Source organism: Chelonoidis abingdonii, chromosome 12 (genome assembly GCF_003597395.2).
Source record: "Chelonoidis abingdonii isolate Lonesome George chromosome 12, CheloAbing_2.0, whole genome shotgun sequence".
NCBI classification, from domain to species: domain Eukaryota; kingdom Metazoa; phylum Chordata; order Testudines; family Testudinidae; genus Chelonoidis; species Chelonoidis abingdonii.
The window spans coordinates 5,371,875-5,391,819 of NC_133780.1; the positions used below are offsets into that span (position 1 = coordinate 5,371,875).

Below are 19,945 nucleotides of genomic sequence, written 5' to 3' on the forward strand. Positions count from 1 at the left end.
CTGTGTCCTTTCACTATTCAGGTATAGTTAAAGCCATACAACTTTTACATCTGGACAAATGAAAAACATGGGCCTTATATTTAAACCAGTGAATTAATCTTAAATAATCACCACATTTTAAGTTATGGACCCCATATGGAAAAAGGGATCCCTATTTTGGTACGTGGAAATGATTCAGAAACAATCATGTGAAGAGTAGGAAACAAAATTGATTGCAAAGAGTGAAATTTACTGCTAGATACCAAAAAACCAACCAACCAACCAAGAAATGGGAATTACAGACAGAACCCATATGACAACGCTTTAAACCCAATTCTCCTAATGGGAAACGCTTGGGATGCAACAGATATTGGCCATGTTTTTCATTCTGTGCATATCTATGAAATTTTCCCTACAGATATTCCTCATTTAATTCATGTTCCCAAATTTCTTTCCTTGGTCCATGCTGGAAGCAATACATAGGCTCAAAGCAAGGTTTCCTTTCTTTAGTTTCTGCCATTATAATAACTTCTATTTCTTACTGCAAGAGACTAAATTCCCTTAGAAATGAAAAATAATCCCCCCTTGTGAGCAGCCTGATTAGGGGAGGATGTGTAACTTTATTACAAGGATTCTTTCTAATTGGAAGCAGGGTTCTGCCCCTGGCGCTCTCACGCTACATTGTAGTTTTTGCTCGCAGGAGGGATTCTGATGGAGTCCTCCAGGGTCAGAGAGTCAAGAAGCTATGGATGGAGTTTTGGGGGGCTTAGCACCCACAGCTGGGGTAGGATTGCCATCTATCTAATTGGTGGTAACTGGACCCCTGAGGCCCCACCCCTACCCCACCTCTTCCCCCAAAGGCTCCACCCCTTCTCTGCCTCTCACCTCCAAAGCTCTGCCCCTGTCGCTTGCCCCTCTCCCTTGCTGGATTGTCTCAAGGAGCCTGCCTGCAGGTAGGAGGCAACCCTCACCCCATGGTAACCTGGCTTTTGGATCTGGTGCCATAACATTGCCAGGTCCCCTTTTCGATCTGACTTTCCTAAATGGCATCCAGACGCAGAAGCCAAAAACTTGACTGTCTGGGTAAAACCTGAACGGGTGGCAACCGTGAACTGGTGTTGGGGGGGGGTCAGATTATCTAAACTCCCATTAAGGCACCTAAATAAACAGGCAGATTTTCAGATAAGCTCAGCACACGGGGTGCATCTGAATACTGGGCTCTTTGGAAGATCTGGCCCCAACTGTGACCGCTGAGCAGCCTGAAAAACTGGGCCTCCATTCCTTAAAAAAAAAAAAAAAAAAATGAACGGAGCTCTAAGTGACGAGCTGAAACGTTTCATAAAAACAGTCCTTTCAGCGAGTGCTTTCACATTCTCAGAGCACGCTCAGCTATCGCTGCTTGTGTGGATGGAGTAGGTTCTAGACTCCCCACTGGGAATCTGGGATTCCAGACGGATGCTGCACAAGAATTCAAGGCAGGGAGCTGTTTTTATGACATCCTTCTTGTCCTCCCTGGAAGGAGCCAAACAGGGCCTGGGCCTGAACCTGACATTAAGGCTCTTGTGTTTACCAGATGTGTACGTAAAGTTAGGCCTGGTCTACTCTTAAAACGGATTGGCCTCACTACGTCTCTCTTGGCTGTGAAAAATGTTGTATCCTGAGGGCTGTAGTTAGGTCAACCTCATCCCTGGTATAGACGCAGCTAGGTCGATGGAAGAATTCTTCTGTTGCCCTAGCTGCCAGCTTTCGGAGAGGTGGATTAACTATGTTAATGCAAAACCCCCTTCCATCGATGTTGGAAGCATCTACACTCTGGGGCTCCCTTCAGTGGCAAAATTGCAGCGCCATAGTTTAGGATGGCCAGATGCCCAGTTTCTGGTCAAACAGGGGACCTGATAGTGTCCAATCACATATACTGACTGGACTCTCAAAGTCTGGTTATTGAAGGCGGGGGAAGCGGGGAGGTGCTGGGTCATCACCCGTTCCAGCCCCTACTCAGCCAGGGCCACCTCCTACCTGTGTCAGGTGACTGCAACTCCCAGCTCTGGCTTTGCAAGTGAGTCCCTCCTGACTCAGGTTTGAGAGGGGAAAAGCAGTGAGTGACAGAGGGAAGAGGAGTGGACAGGGGTGGGTCCTCAGGGGAAGAGGCAGGGCAGGGATTGGGCTTTGGGGGAGAAGAGGTGGGGCAGGGGTATGGCCTTGGGGGGGAAGAGGTGGGGAAGGGGAGGTTCTGGCACTCCAGCTGGAGTACCCGTTTTTTAAATATTACCAAGTTGGCAACCCTACTGTAGCTGTGCCGCTCTAGTGTAGAAGTACCCTCAAGGACTCTGCTCAGGCAAAGGATCCCACCAAGTGCACAGAAATGTGATCTTCACCTTCCCACTTATCATAAAGTGAGTGTAATTCACACGGTGTAATCACACCCCTTCCCCTTTCATCTCTTCTCTTTGTTCTCAAATCCCGCCCCCCTTCCCAAGCTTCCCCCCTCCAGTCCACATCTTCTCTTCTCTAGGTTTCCCTTCTCTACTCACTATTTCCCTCCCCCATCTCCACTTCCTCTTTCTTGGGCTTCTTTCTCTACACCCCATTTCCTTCCTTCTCCCCGACCCCAGGTTCCCCCTCTCTCATACTCTGAGCTGGCAGACAGCCGATCCTTGAGAACCTGCAGAGGTTGGAGGGGAAACAGGCCGGACAATCCCTGAGACAATGGCCTGGGCCACACTTAAAAAATTAGGTTGACACACTGCGTCGGGAAGGATTGCGGGAAAAAACACACACCCGTACGCTGTAGCTATGCCAACCTAACCCCCATCATGGACGCAGCTATGGCAACAGAAGTAGGCTTCCATCAATGTAGTTATCTTTCACTTGGGGAGGGGGAGTTCCTACACCAATGGCAAAGCCCCTTCTGTTGGCATCGACTGCATCTACACTATGGGATTATCCTAGCATAGTTATGGGGCAAGCTGGCTATGTCGCAAACATCCCTGTAGCATGGACAAGGCCAATGAGTTTGGCCCCTGTAACCCGGTCATCTCCTTCTGTCAAGGACGCTCTCAGTACAGATCCCTGAGGCCTGGTGTTACCCTGTGATGCAGGGGAGTAGCCTGAGGTGCGTTTGCATATCCCCAACCCGGAAAAAAGGGAAGATTTTCTCCCCTGTAAAAGAAGCTGATGGGAATGAAAATATTCTGGTTATGCTATCAACATCTATAAATGTCACCAATCCCTCTTCATATTCCAGACAAACCAGAATTCTCGTGGGGCTCCTGCTCAGGGTCAGAAGAGTCACAGGGGAGGTTAGAACCCGGTACTGACCTCTGCAGAGCCCCATGGCCCAGATGCCCCCCGCAGGGTCCAAGCTGATCTCTCCCTTTTTCCTCACAGACTCTCTGGCCACCCCCACAGCCCAGTTTCCCCCATCCCCCACTTCTACCATCCAGCAATGTTTCCCCGAGGTGAATCCCTCACAGCCCAGCATGCAGCGAGAAGGATCAAATCTCTTAGGACTGTAGGGCAGATCCTGCCGCGTGTCTCCCCATCTCACGCTTTTCCGTCTGTTGGACACGACGAAGCGGGGATGAGCCGTGGCTGGATCAAAACTCACATTTGCTGCAGTGGGAAAGAGAAAGTCAGAGCATTAGGGGCCCTGGGGGCCAGTTTGATCGTGTCAGTGGCAGAATCTACCTCAGCTGAAGAGTGAATCTGGGAATCTACGTCCTCCATGATTCACCCAGCTCTGAATGGGGAGCACTCAGAGACGTCAGCAAATTGCAGGGGAGATGCATTCCCTTGGCACAGATGGGTCAGATACAGAACAAAAGGATTCAGGACCCTCTCACATGTTCTTCCACAGTGGGCCACGTGAAACGTGTTAGATTAGGCCACAGATCCTCCCTACACCCACTGTAGCACTTTCGCTCCATCCCTCCCGTGTAAGGCTTGCTGGGCAAATCCCCCAAGCATGTTTTCCTGGCTGCATCAGGTTAGATGAGACCCACTAGCATGCAGCTTTATCCTGCAGCCCTCCTTAGGGCGATCCCCTGAAACCTGCCGCTTGGTCCAGGCCTCCTGCTGTATATTGGCCACAAGCTTTTGTGGTGTTGTATTTCAGAGGCGCCTTCCCTTACTCCAGAATCCACGGACACACACGTAAATGAACATTTCTCCTCCATTCAGGAAGATAAACATCGACAACTATTCAGTTTGTCTACTGGCGCCTGAAATTTACCTGTTTTCAACACAGTTTCAGATGGCAGAGACTCTAGAAGAAGAGAGAAAAAAAGGGGAGGGGGGAAAGGGAGGTGAGATTTCCTGCTGCCATAGAGTATAGCAAGATTCCTAGCTTTTGTTACTGTAACAGGTTTAACTATCTGTGCCTGTGGACGTGTGTGTATAGAAACCATCTCAGCCTTTAACCCTCTGTGATATAGGCATAGTGTAACTCGGTGATTTATTGACGCAAGCTAAGCCGGGTTCAAAATGTGTTAAACTGATCAACGTGCTTCCGCATTAGGGATTGCGCCGATACTAGAGGATCACGCACATGAAAGTTTCTCTAGGATGCACTCTCGCACACTCCAGAGGCTCCTTTCAACCCTCCATCCCCCTCCCCTCATGAACTCCCTATGTGCCACCCTCCTATGCCCCTCTATCTTCCTGTTACCCTCCCCACTACTTATGTCATCCCTGGGGCCCTGTGTGTCCCCTTCCTCCGCCAGATGTCCAAGTCCCCCATTCTCCCCCCCAACCAGGAGTTCTGTGTGCCCCCCCATTTCCCCTACCAGAGGCCCCCAGTCTCCCCTCCATGCCAACAGCTCTGTGTGCCTTGCATTCCCCCTACCCTCATGTCACCCCACCATGCCAGGAGCTATGTTCCCCCTTCTCCTCCACACCAGCGTCCCTCAATCCCTCCTTCCACTAGGGGTTGTGTGTGCACTTTCATACTCCCTCCCCAGTACTAGGGTCCCCCTTCTTTCCCACATGGCAGGGGTTCCATGTGCACCCTATTCCTCCCACTCCCTTTTCCTCACGCATTTACGTAGAGACATGCAAGAAAGAAAAAGTGAATGGAGCCATCACAATATGTAACCGGACTGTGGAAATGACTGACAGATGGTCACGGATGCCAGAAATTTAGTATACTTCTGAAAAGGACTGGACATTTATATAATTATATTAATAATACGTGTATGGTTAATTACTATTAATATCTATTAGTTATTATTAGCATCTAGCGTGGAAGGATTAGATTTTTATTGGGAAATGGTGGTAAATATTGATTTCACCACACACACACAAACCAACGGAAAAAATATTTCCACCAGTAAAAATCAAAATGTACAGCAAGGCAATGTGAGAAAAACGCTGCTCCAGAGCTGCTTAGAGTTTGATTTAAGGGTGTTTTCTCTGTATATTTTGACACGTGAGGTCAACAGGTTGTGTTTTAACCATTACAAAATCTTTAAATATTTTGAATCTCAACATCTACTGTCAATAAATAATTTTTGTCTGACCCCTCACCCCATAATACCGTGCAACTGTGAAAATTTAAAATCGATCAAAATCTAAGAAAATGCTTCAAACGAGACATAAATCTGTCAAAATTACAAAACAAATTGAATTATGCCAAGATTTAATATCTAGCTCTTAGTGCTTTTGATCAGTGGGTCTCAAAAGCTTTTTACAAATAACTTTATCTCCATTTTACAAAGAGGAAAAGTGATTTGCCTACTGTCACCCAGTAAGCCAGTGGTAGAAACCCCTCGGTCTCCTGCAGTGCAGTCCAGTGATCTAGCCACTAGACCAAACTGCTGGATAATAAGCGCATCAACAGCCATAGTGTAAGGAAGGAATGTAAAATGTTCTGCTGCAGGTTTGATCCCAGTGTCTAACTACTGGGGATTAGGATGAGACCTTTGCAAAGCAGGAGGGGGAAAAAAAATGGGCCAAACTTTTGGGTTTTTTTAGTTTAAAAAAAATTGAAGGTAAATCCAAGTGAAAAAGTAATATTGGCCTGAAAAATCAAAGATGTTTACTTTCAAAATGGTGAAAAGGAAACAGTTTGACTTTTTTCAGGATTTATCTTCTTTAGGTTTGTTTGTTTGTTGGCTTTTATTTTTAGTTTTGTTTCGTCCCATTTAAAAGAATTCGCCAACCATGGAATGGATTCATGAAATGTTTCAGACAACCCAAATCTGCATTTTATAATGAAAAAGAAAAGAAAAGGTTTTGGATGAAAAATTTCACCTAGTTAGGCTTGTGCTTAGTCCACTAGGCCACGCTTCCTCTCAGACCAGGTCTAGACTACAAATGTACATTGGTTTAACTACATCGCTCAAGAGTATGAAAAATCCACATCCCTTTGCAACCAGTTATACCAACCTAACTCCAGGTGTAGACAGTGCTATGTTGATGGGAGAAAGGCACTGTCTGTGTTCCTGGGGGGGCGGGGCGGGGCGGGGGCGGAGGTCGACGCATGCTCCGCTCCAGGCCCTGCCCCCACTCCACTCCTTCTCCCAAGTCCCCATCCCCGCCCTGTCTCTGCCCGTCCCTGCTCCACCCCCAAGCACACCCTTTGTCCTCCTCCCACGCCCCCAGTGCCTCCTGCGCGCCACTGAACAACTGATCGTGGTGAGCGGGAGATGCTGGTGGGAAGGAGGAGAAGCTGATCGGCGGGGGTGCCGACGGGCAGGAGGCCGGGGGGGAGGAGCTGATCCACAGGGCTGCCAGTGGGTGCTGAGCACCACTATTTTTTTTTCTCTGAATGCTCCACCCCTGGAGCATCCATGGACTTGGCACCTAGGATGTGAGAGCCTCTCCTGCCGACACAGCTACCACCTCTTGGGGAGGTGGATTAACTGTGCTGATCAGCGTAAAAGCATCTTCACTAAAGTGCTATAGCAGTGCGGCTTTTTAAGTATAAACCTGCCCTCATTCTGTTGTGTTTCCCTTTTCCTGCAGCTGGAGATCCTACCAGCTATTTAGCCAGTGGAGCTGGCTCAGCTGTCGGTGGCCAAGCGAGAGGGAGATTTTGGCACTTCAGTGCATTCAGAGGCAGCATGAGAAGTGCATCCCTCCACAGCTGCAAACTGGTCCGGGGTCATCCCCAAAATAAGAGACCGCTGCCCATGCTTCTCCTGGACTTCAGAGGCCAGCCCTAGATGGCTGGAGTGCAGGCCATGAGTCACCTATGAGCGTCAGACAAGATCAGTGATAAGCTCTCAACCCCAGCGATCAGTCTCAGGACGAGGGTCTGTTACCTTTGAATTTCCTCACAGCATCCCGTAGCGATACGGTTTCTTGAGAAAGTTCTTTGATTCTTCTTCTCCAGTCAGGAGACTCTGCTGTTGGATTTTGAAACTTCTCCTTCCCTGTCTTACAGCTAGAGAGAAAACAACCTATATCATCTTCATCCGAACGGTAACCGAGATGGAACAAAGTTTGAGGGGCCCAATCAGTACTAGGTCCTTGCTTATATGCATAAAAATGGTCAAGCACAATTGCAGCCCTTAGGACTTGTCAACATGGGGAATAATTATTCCAGATTAACTTCCTGTGTGGATGCTCAGCTAATTCAGAATGAGGCATTCTAAGGGTACAGCCAGACTACCTGTCAGATTGGCGGGTAGTGATCAGTTTACTGGGGATCGATATATCGCATCTCATCTAGACGCGATATATCAATCCCCAAACTGACTCCGGAACTCCATCAGGTCGAGTGGCGGTAGCGGAGTCGACAGGGGGAGCTGCGGCTGTCGATCCCGCACCGTGAGGACAGGAGGTAAGTCAAAATAAGATACTTTGACTTTAGCTACACTATTCCTGTAGCTGAAGTTGCGTATCTTACATCGACCCTTCCCCTTCCTCCCCCCCCGTGTAGACCAGGCCTTATTCTGGAATAAGAGAATTCACAGAGGGAGGTATCTGCTTTAAATTTACCCGACAAGAACCCACATTAACTTCCCAGTGTAGAAAAGGCCTTACTTTCTCCTGGAAGGATCAAAATATTTCAAGATTGTTGTTGTCTTTCTACAGCGCTTGTATAACTGAAAACACAAAGTGATATTTACTGACAGCTCTGAATTAAGGATCAAAGTTAAGGTTGGTTTTGGAAAATGTCCAATCATTTTTTTTGCCTCTAGATTATTTGAAAAGTGTGTCTGCATACGTGATTCTTTTATATATAGCCCGCCTTTCCCCAATCACTTTCATATTTTAAATACACAGAATTCCTTAATTGTAATATTACTGGCATCTACTTTTTTGTAACATTCCTGTTGCCTAGAGACACTAAAGTTAACAAGGGCACGTTAAATTAACAAACGTGTCTGTTATTGTCTGAAATTGAATGTTCTTTGGTACTGAAAGGCCTGGTCATGTCTGGTTTTTCTTTTAAAAGAAATACACCTCTACCCCGATATAATGCTGTCCTCGGGAGCCAAAAAATAGGTGAAACCGCATTATATCAAACTTGCTTTGATCTGCCAGAGTGCGCAGCCCCCTCCCCGCCCCGGAATGCTGCTTTACCGTGTTCTATCCAAATTCGTGTTATATCGGGGTAGAGGTGTATTGCATGGTAAATTAAGAGGGTAAATAAGGCTGGATTTTCAGAAGTTCAAAAGAACACAAGCATCACTAATTTTCAGTTGAAAAGAATTCAAGACCATAAAGTTCAATCTCCAGAAACTTTTATGTGCTTGGGGGAAGAAAGATTGTTGACACCTATGCGGTTTAACAACAGTTCACAGATATTACCGGGGTTTAAGCTTCAGGGTTCTCTCTTCTGTAGGGTTTACAAGCTCTTCATGTCTGCTGCCTAAATTATTACAGGGCACCATATTTATAAGTAAGTTTGTATAGGGCTGTCTGTTTAAAGGGGAAATAATTCATAGTGCTCCAAATCCATATGCATATTCAATTTGACCTGCAATTGCGTATGTCAGTAGAAAGCTAGGGATAGATACTGGAAAGCAGATTTGGGGTCATTTGGTTGAGGGGTTCCTGAGAGACAGAACCCCACAAAAACTATTTTAAGATTCTAATATTTATATTTGCGAAGCTGGGAAAAACAAAAACTATGGACAACATCCAAATAAAATTTCTGTCTCTGGACAAACCCTCATCCAGCATCCCACATCAAGATCCGTTCTCAAAACTGAGTAAGTCAAACATTATTAGCCTGTCATTTGGGTACTGCAGAGTGACGTACCGCGCTGATATGAGCTGTGCACAGAATCCCAGCAGGGCTGGGTTTAAATACCCACACATACAGAGAGCACCTTAATTTAAGGGCACATTCTCAAAGCCCTCTAAAATTCACAGACAGAATCAGATCGGCGACACCAGTTGAAGTGTGGGGCTGGGAAGTGTGAGTGAGCAGCAAGAAGGGGCCATATACCTGCTCAAGGTGCTTCTGATGACCTGGAAAGAGAGAGAAAGCACAGAATCATAGAACTGGAAGGGACCTCGAGAAGTCATCCAGTCCAGTCCCCTGCACTCATGGCAGGACTAAGTATTATCTAGATCATCCCTGAGAGATGTTTGTCTAACCTGCTCTTAAAAATCTCCAGTGACGGAGATTCCACAACCTCCTTGGGCAATTTATTCCAGTGCTTAACCGCCCTGACAGGAAGTTTTTCCTAATGTCCAACCTAAACTGCCCTTGCTGCAATTTAAGCCCATTGCTTCTTGGCCTATCCTCAGAGGTTAGAGAACAATTTTTCTTCCTCCTCCTAGTAAAAGGGAGCTCAATCCATACCCCACATTTCCCTGACCTATTGCCCCCACCCTGCCTTGAGTACACTACAGGGCCCTCGCAGGTATAGCTGTGCCAGCAGAGCCCCCTCGTGGACACGGTGTGTAGGCTCACAGAACGAATTATAGCGACATGATCTCCCTGAATGACAAACTAAGCTGGTCTCATAGGCGCCAACTTCTCCTGGTGATGGTGGGAACTTGCGCCCCCTGCTCTGCCCCGACTCCACCCCCCCCTTCCAGCCACTGCCCTGCCCCCATTCCAACCCCTTCCCCAAAGTCCCTGCCCCGTCTCCGCCCCCTCCATGCCCCTATTGGACCCCTTCCTCAAATCCATGCCCCAGCACCGCCTCTTCCCTGCCTCCTCCCCTGAGTGCACCATGTTCCCGCTCCTTCTCCCTCCCTCCCACAGTTTGTTATGCCACGAAACAGCTGTTTCATGGCTGCAAGCCTGGGAGGAGAAGCGGGGACGTGGTGCGCTCAGGGGAGGAGGCGGAGGTGAGCTGGGGAGTGGGGGCGGGCAGCTTGGCTGCCGGTGGGTGCAGAGCCCCAGAGCACCCACGGAGTCGGCACCTATGGCTAGTCTGTCGGAATAGTTGCATCAACACTGGGGGTTTAGTGGGCATAACTACGTCAGTTCGTGGCATGATTGTTTTCACACCCGTGACCAGTGTAGCTATGCCAGCAACACTTTGTAGCACAGAGTACGCCTTTGTCCCCTCTTTTCTTGTAGCTCTCTTTAGCTAATCCCCTCCTAACCAAATCCCAGTCACTTTTTGGAGAAACAGAAAATCGTGGCACTAACATAACATTTGCAAATCTGGTCATGCTGCATGGATGTTCTCTCTCTTTTCCCTACCCTTTGTCTGTCTTGGCTATTTGGATTGGAAGCTCTTCAGGGCAGAGCCTATTATTTTGAGTTCATACAGCTCCTAGCACAACAGGACACGAATCTCGGTTGGCTCTTAGACATCACTGTGGTGAAATTACAATATCAGATAAAGAACAGCCATGCTGGCTAAGGCCAAAGGTCCATCTAGCCCAGTATCCTCTCTCCCACAGTGGCCAGTACCACAATTTCAGGGGAAGTGTACAGAAAAAGGTAACTGGAGTGACATACTGCTGTCTTCCCCTCCTGGCTTCCGGCAGTCAGAAGTGGGAAACCAAAATGAAGAAATTAAAAATAAAGCAGAATATGTGATCCAAGAGACAGGCAAGGAAAACGAGTTTTGCTGGCTACTCAAAAAAAACCCCAGTGCAATTTCAGCAGGAAGCGAATGTTCAAAGCATAGCACAGCAGGACAGGGAGGGAATAGAACCTAGTGTAACTGCACATGGGATAGTGAAACCCGTTCCAGGGGCCACAGTAGCGAAGAGATGCAGACCAAGTGGAAGATGTATGAAGGGCAACAAATTGACTGAGGGGCTGGATTGACTGATCTCTGAGGAAAGAGTAAAACAGCTTCCAGAGATTCATTGTTTTTAGGTCAGAAGGGACCACTAGCTCCTCTAACCCAGTGGCACTCAACCTTTCCCAACCACCAATCAGGAGGCTGATTTGTCTTGCCTACCCCCAAGTTTCACCTCATTTAAAAATGACTCACTTACAAAATCAGACATAAAAATACAGAAGTGTCACAGCCACTAATACTGAAAAATGGCTGACTTTCTCATTGTTACCATATAATTAGAAAAGAAATCAACTGGAATAGAAATACTGTGCTTGCATTTCAGTGTATTCTGTGTGGAGCAGTATAAACAAGTCATCGTCTGTCTGAAATTGTAGTTTGTAGTGACTTCACTAGTGCTGTTTATGTAGCCTGTTGTAAAACTAGGCAAATATCTAGGTGAGTTGATGTCCTTCCTGGGAGACCTCTGCATACCCCCAGTGGGACACGGACTCCTGGTTGAGAACCACTGGCCTAGGCTGATCTCCCATGTTACACAGGCCAGAGAATTTCACCCAGGTACAGCTGTTTTGAGCCTGATAACATGGCTTTGACAAAAGCCCACCTAGAAAGGCATCCTGTCTTGACCTGAATACACCAACAGGTGGAGAAGTCCACCTCTTCCCTGGGTAGTTTCTTCCATAGTTTATGACCCTCACTGAAAAAAATGGGCATCTTATTTCTAAATATGAATTTGTCTGCCTTTAACTTTCAGCCCTTGGTTCTTGTTGTGCCTTTCTCTCTGAGATTGAAGAGCCTAGTGTTTCTCCCCGGGAAGGTATTTGTAAATCATAATCAAGTCACCTCTCAATCCTCTTTTTGGTAAGCTACACAGATTGAGCTCTTCAACTCTCTCCCTTTAAGGCACTGTCTCCAGTCCTCAAATTATTCGTGTGGCTTGTCTCTGCACCTTCTCCAAGTTTTCGACATGCTTTTAAAAATGTGGATAGCAGTACTGGAGGCAACGTTCCCGTATGGAGCTAAACATCACCAGCATGACTAAGCATGGGCTACAGAGGGGCTGTCTGCAGACACCGAAGGGTAGCATCGCAGAGAAAGGGGAGGAATGCTTTAAGGTGAATTCACGGGGAGCAATGGGATAATGCCCTGTATCATCTGCGGGGATGGGAGCACAGATGGCTGGATCTAGCAGCGTAATGCCTTTTGCTTTTCATACAACAAATGCAATTTGAAGGCATTACAGAGGGAGAGTGGGGTCCAAATAAATGTGTGTACTAATTGTATACAACAAAGAAAGCTTGGCTACATGCATACTGCAGCTCTGGCAGGATTCCGAAACATAAGAACGGCCATACTGGGTCAGACCAGTGGTCTGTCTAGCCCAGTATCCTGTCTTCCGACTATGGCCAATGCCAGGTGCTTCAGAGGGAATGAACAGAACAGGGCAATTATTGAGGGATCCATCCCCTGTCATCCACTCCCAGCTTCTGGCAGTCAGAGGCTAGAGACACTCAGAACGTGATTTTGCATCCCTGCCCATCCTGGCTAATAGCCGTTGATGGACCTATCCTCCATGAACTTACCTAGTTCGTTTTGAACTCTGTTATAGTTTTGGCCTTCACGACATCCTCTAGCAAAGAGTTCCACAGGTTGACTGTGTGTTGTGTGAAAAAATACTTGATTCTCTCTTCATATGGAAGCTTTTCCATTCCCCTAATAATTTTTGTTGCCTTTTTCTGTACGTTTTCCAATTCCAATATCTTTTTTTTTTAAATGGGGCAACCAGATCTGTACGCAATTCTGCACAAATGGAGAAGACCAGACGCGCCTTTAGAGGATGCAGAAACTATTTAGAAGGATAGTGCCCAGGATGGTCCAGGGATTAGAGCACTGGCATAGAAGTTGGGAGACTGGAGTATAATTCTGTGATCTGCCACAAACGTCTTGTGTGACCTTGGGCATGTCAGCTAGTGTCTCTGGGCCCCAGCTTCCCACCTGGTGTTGTTAGTATCAATAAATTACAGCCTGAATGTGAAATGCTTTGAGATCTACTGATGAGAAAAGCGCTGTGTCAGAACGGGGTGTTATGATTATTACCAGCCTCTTCCCTTTTAGTGTGAAAGTCCCTCAAACAAACAAACATACAGAACAATCTACAAATGTGCTGCTCTACAGCAGAACCTCAGGGCTACAAACACCTCGGAAATGGAGGTTGTTCTTAATTCTGAAATGTTCATGACGCTGGACAAAACATCATGGTTGTTCTTTCAAAAGTATACAGCTGAACATTGACTTAATACAGCTTTGAAACTTTACTATGCAGAAGAAAAATGCTGCATTTTTTTTTTTTTAGTAGTAGTTTATGTTTAACACAGTATTGCACTTCGTTTTTTTTTATTTTGGTCTCTGCAGCTGCCTGACTGCGTACTTCCGGTTCCAAATGAGGCGCGTGGTTGACTGGACAGTTCACAACTCTGGTGTTTGTAACTGTGAGGTTCTACTGTAACTCAGTATGCAGCATATTACAAAGTAACTCTGAAAGGAGGACTATGACTTCCACCCCTTGATTAGCTCATTCAGTACATTAGTTTGGAAGCATTAGCAGGCTCATGAGTCTCTGTGTGTTTTCTGGCCACTAGAAGAGGCCAGAGACAGACAGACGCACCCACACACAGAATTTTAGCCTGGATTACACTAAATTTGAAGTACCAACTACTGCATGATCTGGCCAATGGGTGCATGGGACAAAGAACCACACTGTGTTTGCAGAGCTTGCAAGAGAATGAAACCAAGGAAGGAAAAGTTGAAGGTGAATGTCAGGGAAAACATCCGAACAGTGAGGTGTCCTAGGCTGTGGAATGTTCTTCCCAAGAACAACAGAGAGAGCTCCCAACTCTTGAGTTATTCTGGCCCAAACCCTGGGACATATGGTAAAGGGCACAATCCTGCACTTGCCTCATGGGAAATTGAATGAATGAGACAGCTAGTTTTTGCAGTGTCGTTGTAGAGCGCCGTGTGTGGTGCAAAAGGCTTCTCTCTCCCCCAACAGACGCTGGGCCAATAAAAGAGATTCCCTCACAGACTGTGCAGGGATCTGGGGGTTGGAGGGGTCTCACCTGCAAGAACTGACTCGCTGGCTGCTGGCACTTCCCCTCCATCTCGCAGACCAGATCGCCGAGGCAAGAGAGCGCTTTAGAGTATTTAGTGGCATTTTCATCCCTCATCTTCACGATCTCCTTGTCCAGCTCGCCCAGCCAGCCCAGCCGGCGTTTCTCTTGGTCCTCCAGAAACAGGCGCAACTGCTGAAATTCAGACACAACCTTCTGCCTCTCGGCTTCCACTTCTTTCTGCAGCGAACATGCGCACAGACAGGGAAAAGATCAGATCAGGGACACACAGAGAGTCGTTGAGACATGTAATAGACCCTTCTGTAGTTCTCTGCAGGACAATTACAGCAAAGGCTTTGTTATCCAGTGTGTTGGGGGAACAGGGGTGTCAGATGGTCAAAAACTCCAGTTAACAAAGAATTATACTGACCAATGGAACACCAATGTTCAAAGAATTAGGATACAATAAAATGAATATAGTATAAAATAGTGGACAGGTACTCACCAGTCCAGTCATAGCACTGTACTGCAGAGTGGTTTGTTTCTTGAAACACTTAGGTGTATACAGGGCAAGTTTTCTATACAGCAGGTTATCTTATGACACTACTTATCACTATGGGCAGCGCATAGCCTACACCCAGATCACTAAAAATACATTTAACACTAAAGCGATACTGAACATAATTTTATCTTTCTGTGATGCTTCAGAGGGCACTTCAGGATCTTGCAGTGGCTCAGGCTCAGCATTATCAACATCAATTATCGTTGTAGATGTAGAAGGTGTAGGAGATTGGGCTGAATCTGTACTGACCCTATGACACACCCTGGAAGCTGCTCTTCTGACTAAATCCCTGATATCAGCTGGCTGACTTGTCTTCTGCCTCTTTGGCATAAAAGCACAGTGTAGAATGTGCAACTGCATAACCTCCTGGGCAGTATACTAGTCTCGGTTACTAGACTGAAGATTTGTCTTTGGAGAGATCAGAAATGCAGTTAAGAGAGCTTGCTGGTTGATAAAGTGCCAGATAAAACAGCTTTTACTGTATATGGCAACCTGTAACAATACGACTTCAGACATTTCCTGTTGACACAGAATTTTCTGATCGCTTTCCCAGCAGCAAAAGCGCCTCCTCTGGTCAGCAGCCTCCTTAAACCAGACCCTTTGAATAGCAAGAAGGGGAGGAGGTTGGCCTCAGAAGGAGGGACTTTGGAGAGCAGCAATGGCAGAAAAGTGGCATTATCAATCTCATTGTTCGGATGATGCATTTTTCTGCAATCTCCATTTTCCTTCTTAGGCTCCATGTATATTGTGTTACAACCCAGAGGCACAGGCGCCGGCTTTTCAAAGTAACAGGGGGGTGCTCGACCACTGGCTTTGCCCCAGGCCCTGCCCCCACCCCTCCCCTTCCCCAAGGCCCCACCTCACTCCATCTCTTCCTGCTCCTGCTCCATGCCACCCTGCCTCTTCCCACCCCTGATCCATCCCCACCCCACCTCTTCTTGCTCAGTTTAACCGCCTCCCCCAAACGTGCCACATCCTCGTTCCTCCCCCTTCCCCCCCCCCCAAGCCTCCTGCATAATGTGAAACAGCTGATCACAGTGGGCGGGAGGTGCGAGGGGGAGGCTCTGATTTGCAGGGCCTGCCGGTGGGCGGGCAACACTGTGGGGTGGTGGGGAGCTAACCGGGGGGGGGGGGGTTCTGATGGGTGCTCAGCACCCACCATTTTTCCCCCATGGGTGCTCCAGCCCCAGAGCACCCACAGAGTCTGCACCTGTGCCTAGGGGCCCAGGCTCATATATGTATGCAGTACCTATCACAAACAACGAATCTCTGAACCAGAACAGAGTTTGCAAAAGACAGCAGAGTAAATAAGTACTAATCTCTCTCAGAGGGGAGCATGTTACTCTTCCGTTACTCCAAGCATCATTGATGTCCTGGAGCTGGCAAGCAATAAAGGCACCTACCAGAAGTTCCTGGCTTTTCATTTCCCCACTCGATTGAAACTCTAGAATCTCAGCTCTCTCTTTCTTCAAAATCTCCAGGTGTCTCTGAATTTGCACCTACAAAGTTAGGGAATGATCAAAAATAAAAAAAATGTTGTATGAGCTCTGTTTAAACACACACATATTTCCGAGGCTTTTCCATCAACAATAACAGATTATTTTTATTAATTGCATATTAATATGGTGTGTTCATTAATGTGTTTTAAACCAGGTGGTAATGCCTACGATATTCTTAGTTATAATGTGGTAGCAGCCAGGAGGCCCAGCCATCGATTAGGAGCTCATTATACAAACAGACTGTCTCTGCCCCAAATGGCTAACCATCTAGATGGGTAATAAATCAATCAAGCATTTTCCAGATTCCCCTTGGAAATGTACCCAAGATGCCCAGAGAAAGACAGTTCCTGCCCCAAAGATTGTATAGTCTAAGGCCTTGCCTACAGTATGGGCTAAATCAACGCAGCTGCAATCGATTTAGCGGGTCTAGTGAAGAAGCGCTAAATTGATGGGAGAGCATGCCCCCGTCGACTCTGTAATCCATCTCAATGAGTGGCAGAAGTTACACTGCCAGGAGTGCGTCTCCTGTCGACACTGTGGAGTGTGGACATGGCTGTAAGTTGACCTAAGGTACGGCAACTTAAGTTACATTACGTAAGTTAACTAGTTCAACTTAGATCGACTTACAGCACTAGTGTAGACCAGGCCTAAGTCAGTGATACTCAGACCTGAGTGGTTCAGGAGGCAAATTAGCCATCAGCATGACCCAAAACAGCCACAGTTGTGTGAATTCATTGTTTCATTTACTACAACATTATTCATATTTAAACAGTATGACAGGGGAAAGATTCAGTTTGTATATCATTCTCACAGCAAATGAGTTAATAATTTGGTGCAAGTTAATAACTTACTTGGTTAATAAGAGAGTAAAAAGCATCCTGGTTGGTTAACAATTAAATCACACCGTGCTTTAAGATCATGTGCTGCAGGAATGCCCGTTAAAGAGCCACTTGTGGCTTGCCAGCTGCCGTTTGACTATCACTGGTCAAAGGTCACCGGCAGAGCTAGAACAAGAACCCAGGTGTCCTGAACACCAGTTTCATACTTAAATGCTGCACCAGGCTGGGTCAAGCTGAGTAAGGGCTAACAAAAAACAGCCCAACGCTTGTGACTGAAAACAAACTCCCCTCTCAGTTGTTCAGGTTTCCCCTTCCTTATTACTGGTGACGTCATAACACTGTTATGGGGCTTTCAGGGAAACAAAACAAAACAGGCACAATAAGACCTAAATGCAGAATAGGGCTAGTGGTGAGAAAGCTCCTTGTGAATGAGTGTATGGAAGGAGGAGGGGGAGACGACAGAGAAATAGGACAGACAGCAGCTACTGAGGCTGGTCGGGGGCAGCTGGCTCCAAACTAGGAATCAGTTACTACCTGGTTCCTGGTCCAATTCAGGATGCCAGAAAGGCTGTTCCAGCCCACTGGGTCCCATTCTTATCCCCTGACCCAGCTTGTGGGTGAATTTATGCAGGGACAGAGCGCCCACAATATTTCCAGTGCAGAGACTCCACCCCGCACTGCACCCCTGTTTCACTACCCCATGCAGAGTAATCCCCTGCCTATGAAAAAAAATGAGGTTTAGATCCTTTATTGTGTGTAAAATCGTACTTTAAAAAATTCTTTGTCTAGTCCCTTTAGCTATAGAGTTTGCTATGCCAGATCTCTGTAATAATGCAGTGTTTCACCAGTGATGTCTGCTGCTGATTAGGTCTCAGCCAGAGTACTGAGTCCAGTTCTGGGTGCCACATTTCGGGAAAGATGTGGACAAACTGGAGAAAGTCCAGAGAAGAGCAATAAAAATGATTAAAAATCTAGAAAACATGACCTACGAGGGAAGACTGAAAAAAATTGTTTATTTAGTTAGGAGAAAAGAAAACAGAGAGGGGACAATGATAACAGTTTTTTAAGTACATAAAAGGTTATTATAAGGAGAGGGAGAAAAAGTGTTCTCTACCTCTGAGGACAGCACAAGAAGCAAAGGGCTTAAATTGCAGCAAGGGAGGTTTAGGTTGGACAATAGGAAAAACTTCCTAACTGTCAGGGTAGTTAAGCACTGGAATAAATTATCTAGGGAATTTGTGGAACCTCCGTCATTGGAGATTTTTAAAACCAGGTTGGACAAACACCTGCCAGGGATGATATAGATCAGGTGTCGGCAACCCTTCAGACGTGGTGCGCCAAGTCTTCATTTATTCACTCTGATTTAAGGTTTCGTGTGCCAGTAACACATTTTAACATTTTTAGAAGGTCTCTTTCCATAAAAGTCTATAATATATAACTAAACTATTGTTTTATGTAAAGTAAATAAGGTTTTTAAAATGTTCAAGAAGCTTCATTTAAAATTAAATTAAAATGCAGAGCCCCCCCGGACCGGTGGCGAGGACCCAGGCAGTGTGAGTGCCACTGAAAATCAGCTCACGTGCCATGCCATAGGTTGCCTACCCCGATCTAGATATTATCTAGTCCTGCCATGAGTGCAGGGGACTGGACTAGATGACCTCTCGAGGGCCCTTCCAGTCCCACGATTCTATGGTTCCTACCTTGTACTCCTGGGCAGCCTCCTCTATGGGAACCACCGTGTGAGCTCTGTGCTCCTTGGATCTGTCACACACCACACAGATGGGAGTTTGATCCTCCTCGCAGAAGAGTTTCAGAGCCTCCAGGTGTTTCTCACACACCCCATCCCCTCGGGGCTCTTTGAACAGCCGCAGGCTGAGCTGTCTGGCCACCTCTGCCATGTTGGCCAGCTGCCTGTTTGGCTTGAGGTTTCTCTGGAGAAAGCTGCCCCTGCAGCAGGGGCAGGAGAGGTTTGTCTTCCATCCCCACAAGCACTGGGTGATGCAGGCTCGGCAGAAATTGTGCTCGCAGTCTATAATCATCACCGGGTCTTTAAAATAATCCAGGCAGATGGAACAAGTAGCTTCCTCCTGGAGCGTTTTGGCTGGATTTGCAGCAGCCATTGTACCCAGCAGCAGGGCAAAAATGCACCCAGAGTTGAGCTGCGCTTATCTACTTCCTGAAGCTCAGGGATGGGTGGAGCTTTCAGCAACAATCAGCCCCCTTCCTGAAGTGGCAAGTTGTTTTGGCAGTTGTTGCAGCAGCAGCCACCTGGCCTGCTCAAGATAACAGAGCCTGAGTGACACGTTTGTGTGTTTCTCAGCTTTTGGCCAGCCTACAGGTTTTGCAAACGGTGGGACTGATTGGTTGCCAGTTCACTCCAGTTTGCACACACCTTGATGTATGCTAGCACAGTGACACCCCAGGCATGGCCCCAGGGCAGGGGCTCTCAACCTTTAAGACTAAGCTTAATAAGTTTATGGAGGGGATGGTATGATGTGATAGCCTAATTTTGGCAACTGATCTTTGATTATCAGCAGGTAAGTATGCCCAGTGGTTTATGATGGGATGTTAGATCAGGTGGGATCTGAGTTACTACAGAGAATTCTTTCTTGGGTGTCTTGCTGGTGAGTTTTGCCCACATGCTCAGTGTTTAACTGATCGCCATATTTGGGGTCGGGAAGGAATCTTCCTCCACAGCAGATTGGCAGAGGCCCTGAAGGTTTTTCGCCTTCCTCTGCAGCATGGTGCAGGGATCAGTTGCTGGAGGATTCTCTGCAGCTTGAGGTCTTCAAAC

The 19,945-nt window shown here is 47.0% G+C and overlaps 1 protein-coding gene across 1 annotated transcript; it reads right to left on the reverse strand.

Moving 5' to 3' along the window:
- Nucleotides 1-208: 208 nt before the first annotated feature.
- On the reverse strand, nt 209-19,326 carry LOC116836395 (zinc finger protein RFP-like). Its single transcript, XM_032799960.2, has 7 exons — nt 18,852-19,326; nt 16,217-16,312; nt 14,261-14,491; nt 9,380-9,402; nt 7,242-7,363; nt 4,211-4,243; nt 209-3,591 (listed from the first exon to the last, which is right to left on the reverse strand). Exons 1-7 carry the CDS (start codon nt 19,269-19,271, stop codon nt 3,062-3,064), a joined length of 1,455 nt encoding a protein of 484 aa, XP_032655851.1. The 5' UTR covers nt 19,272-19,326; the 3' UTR covers nt 209-3,061.
- Between the last annotated feature and the right edge of the window lie 619 nt (nt 19,327-19,945).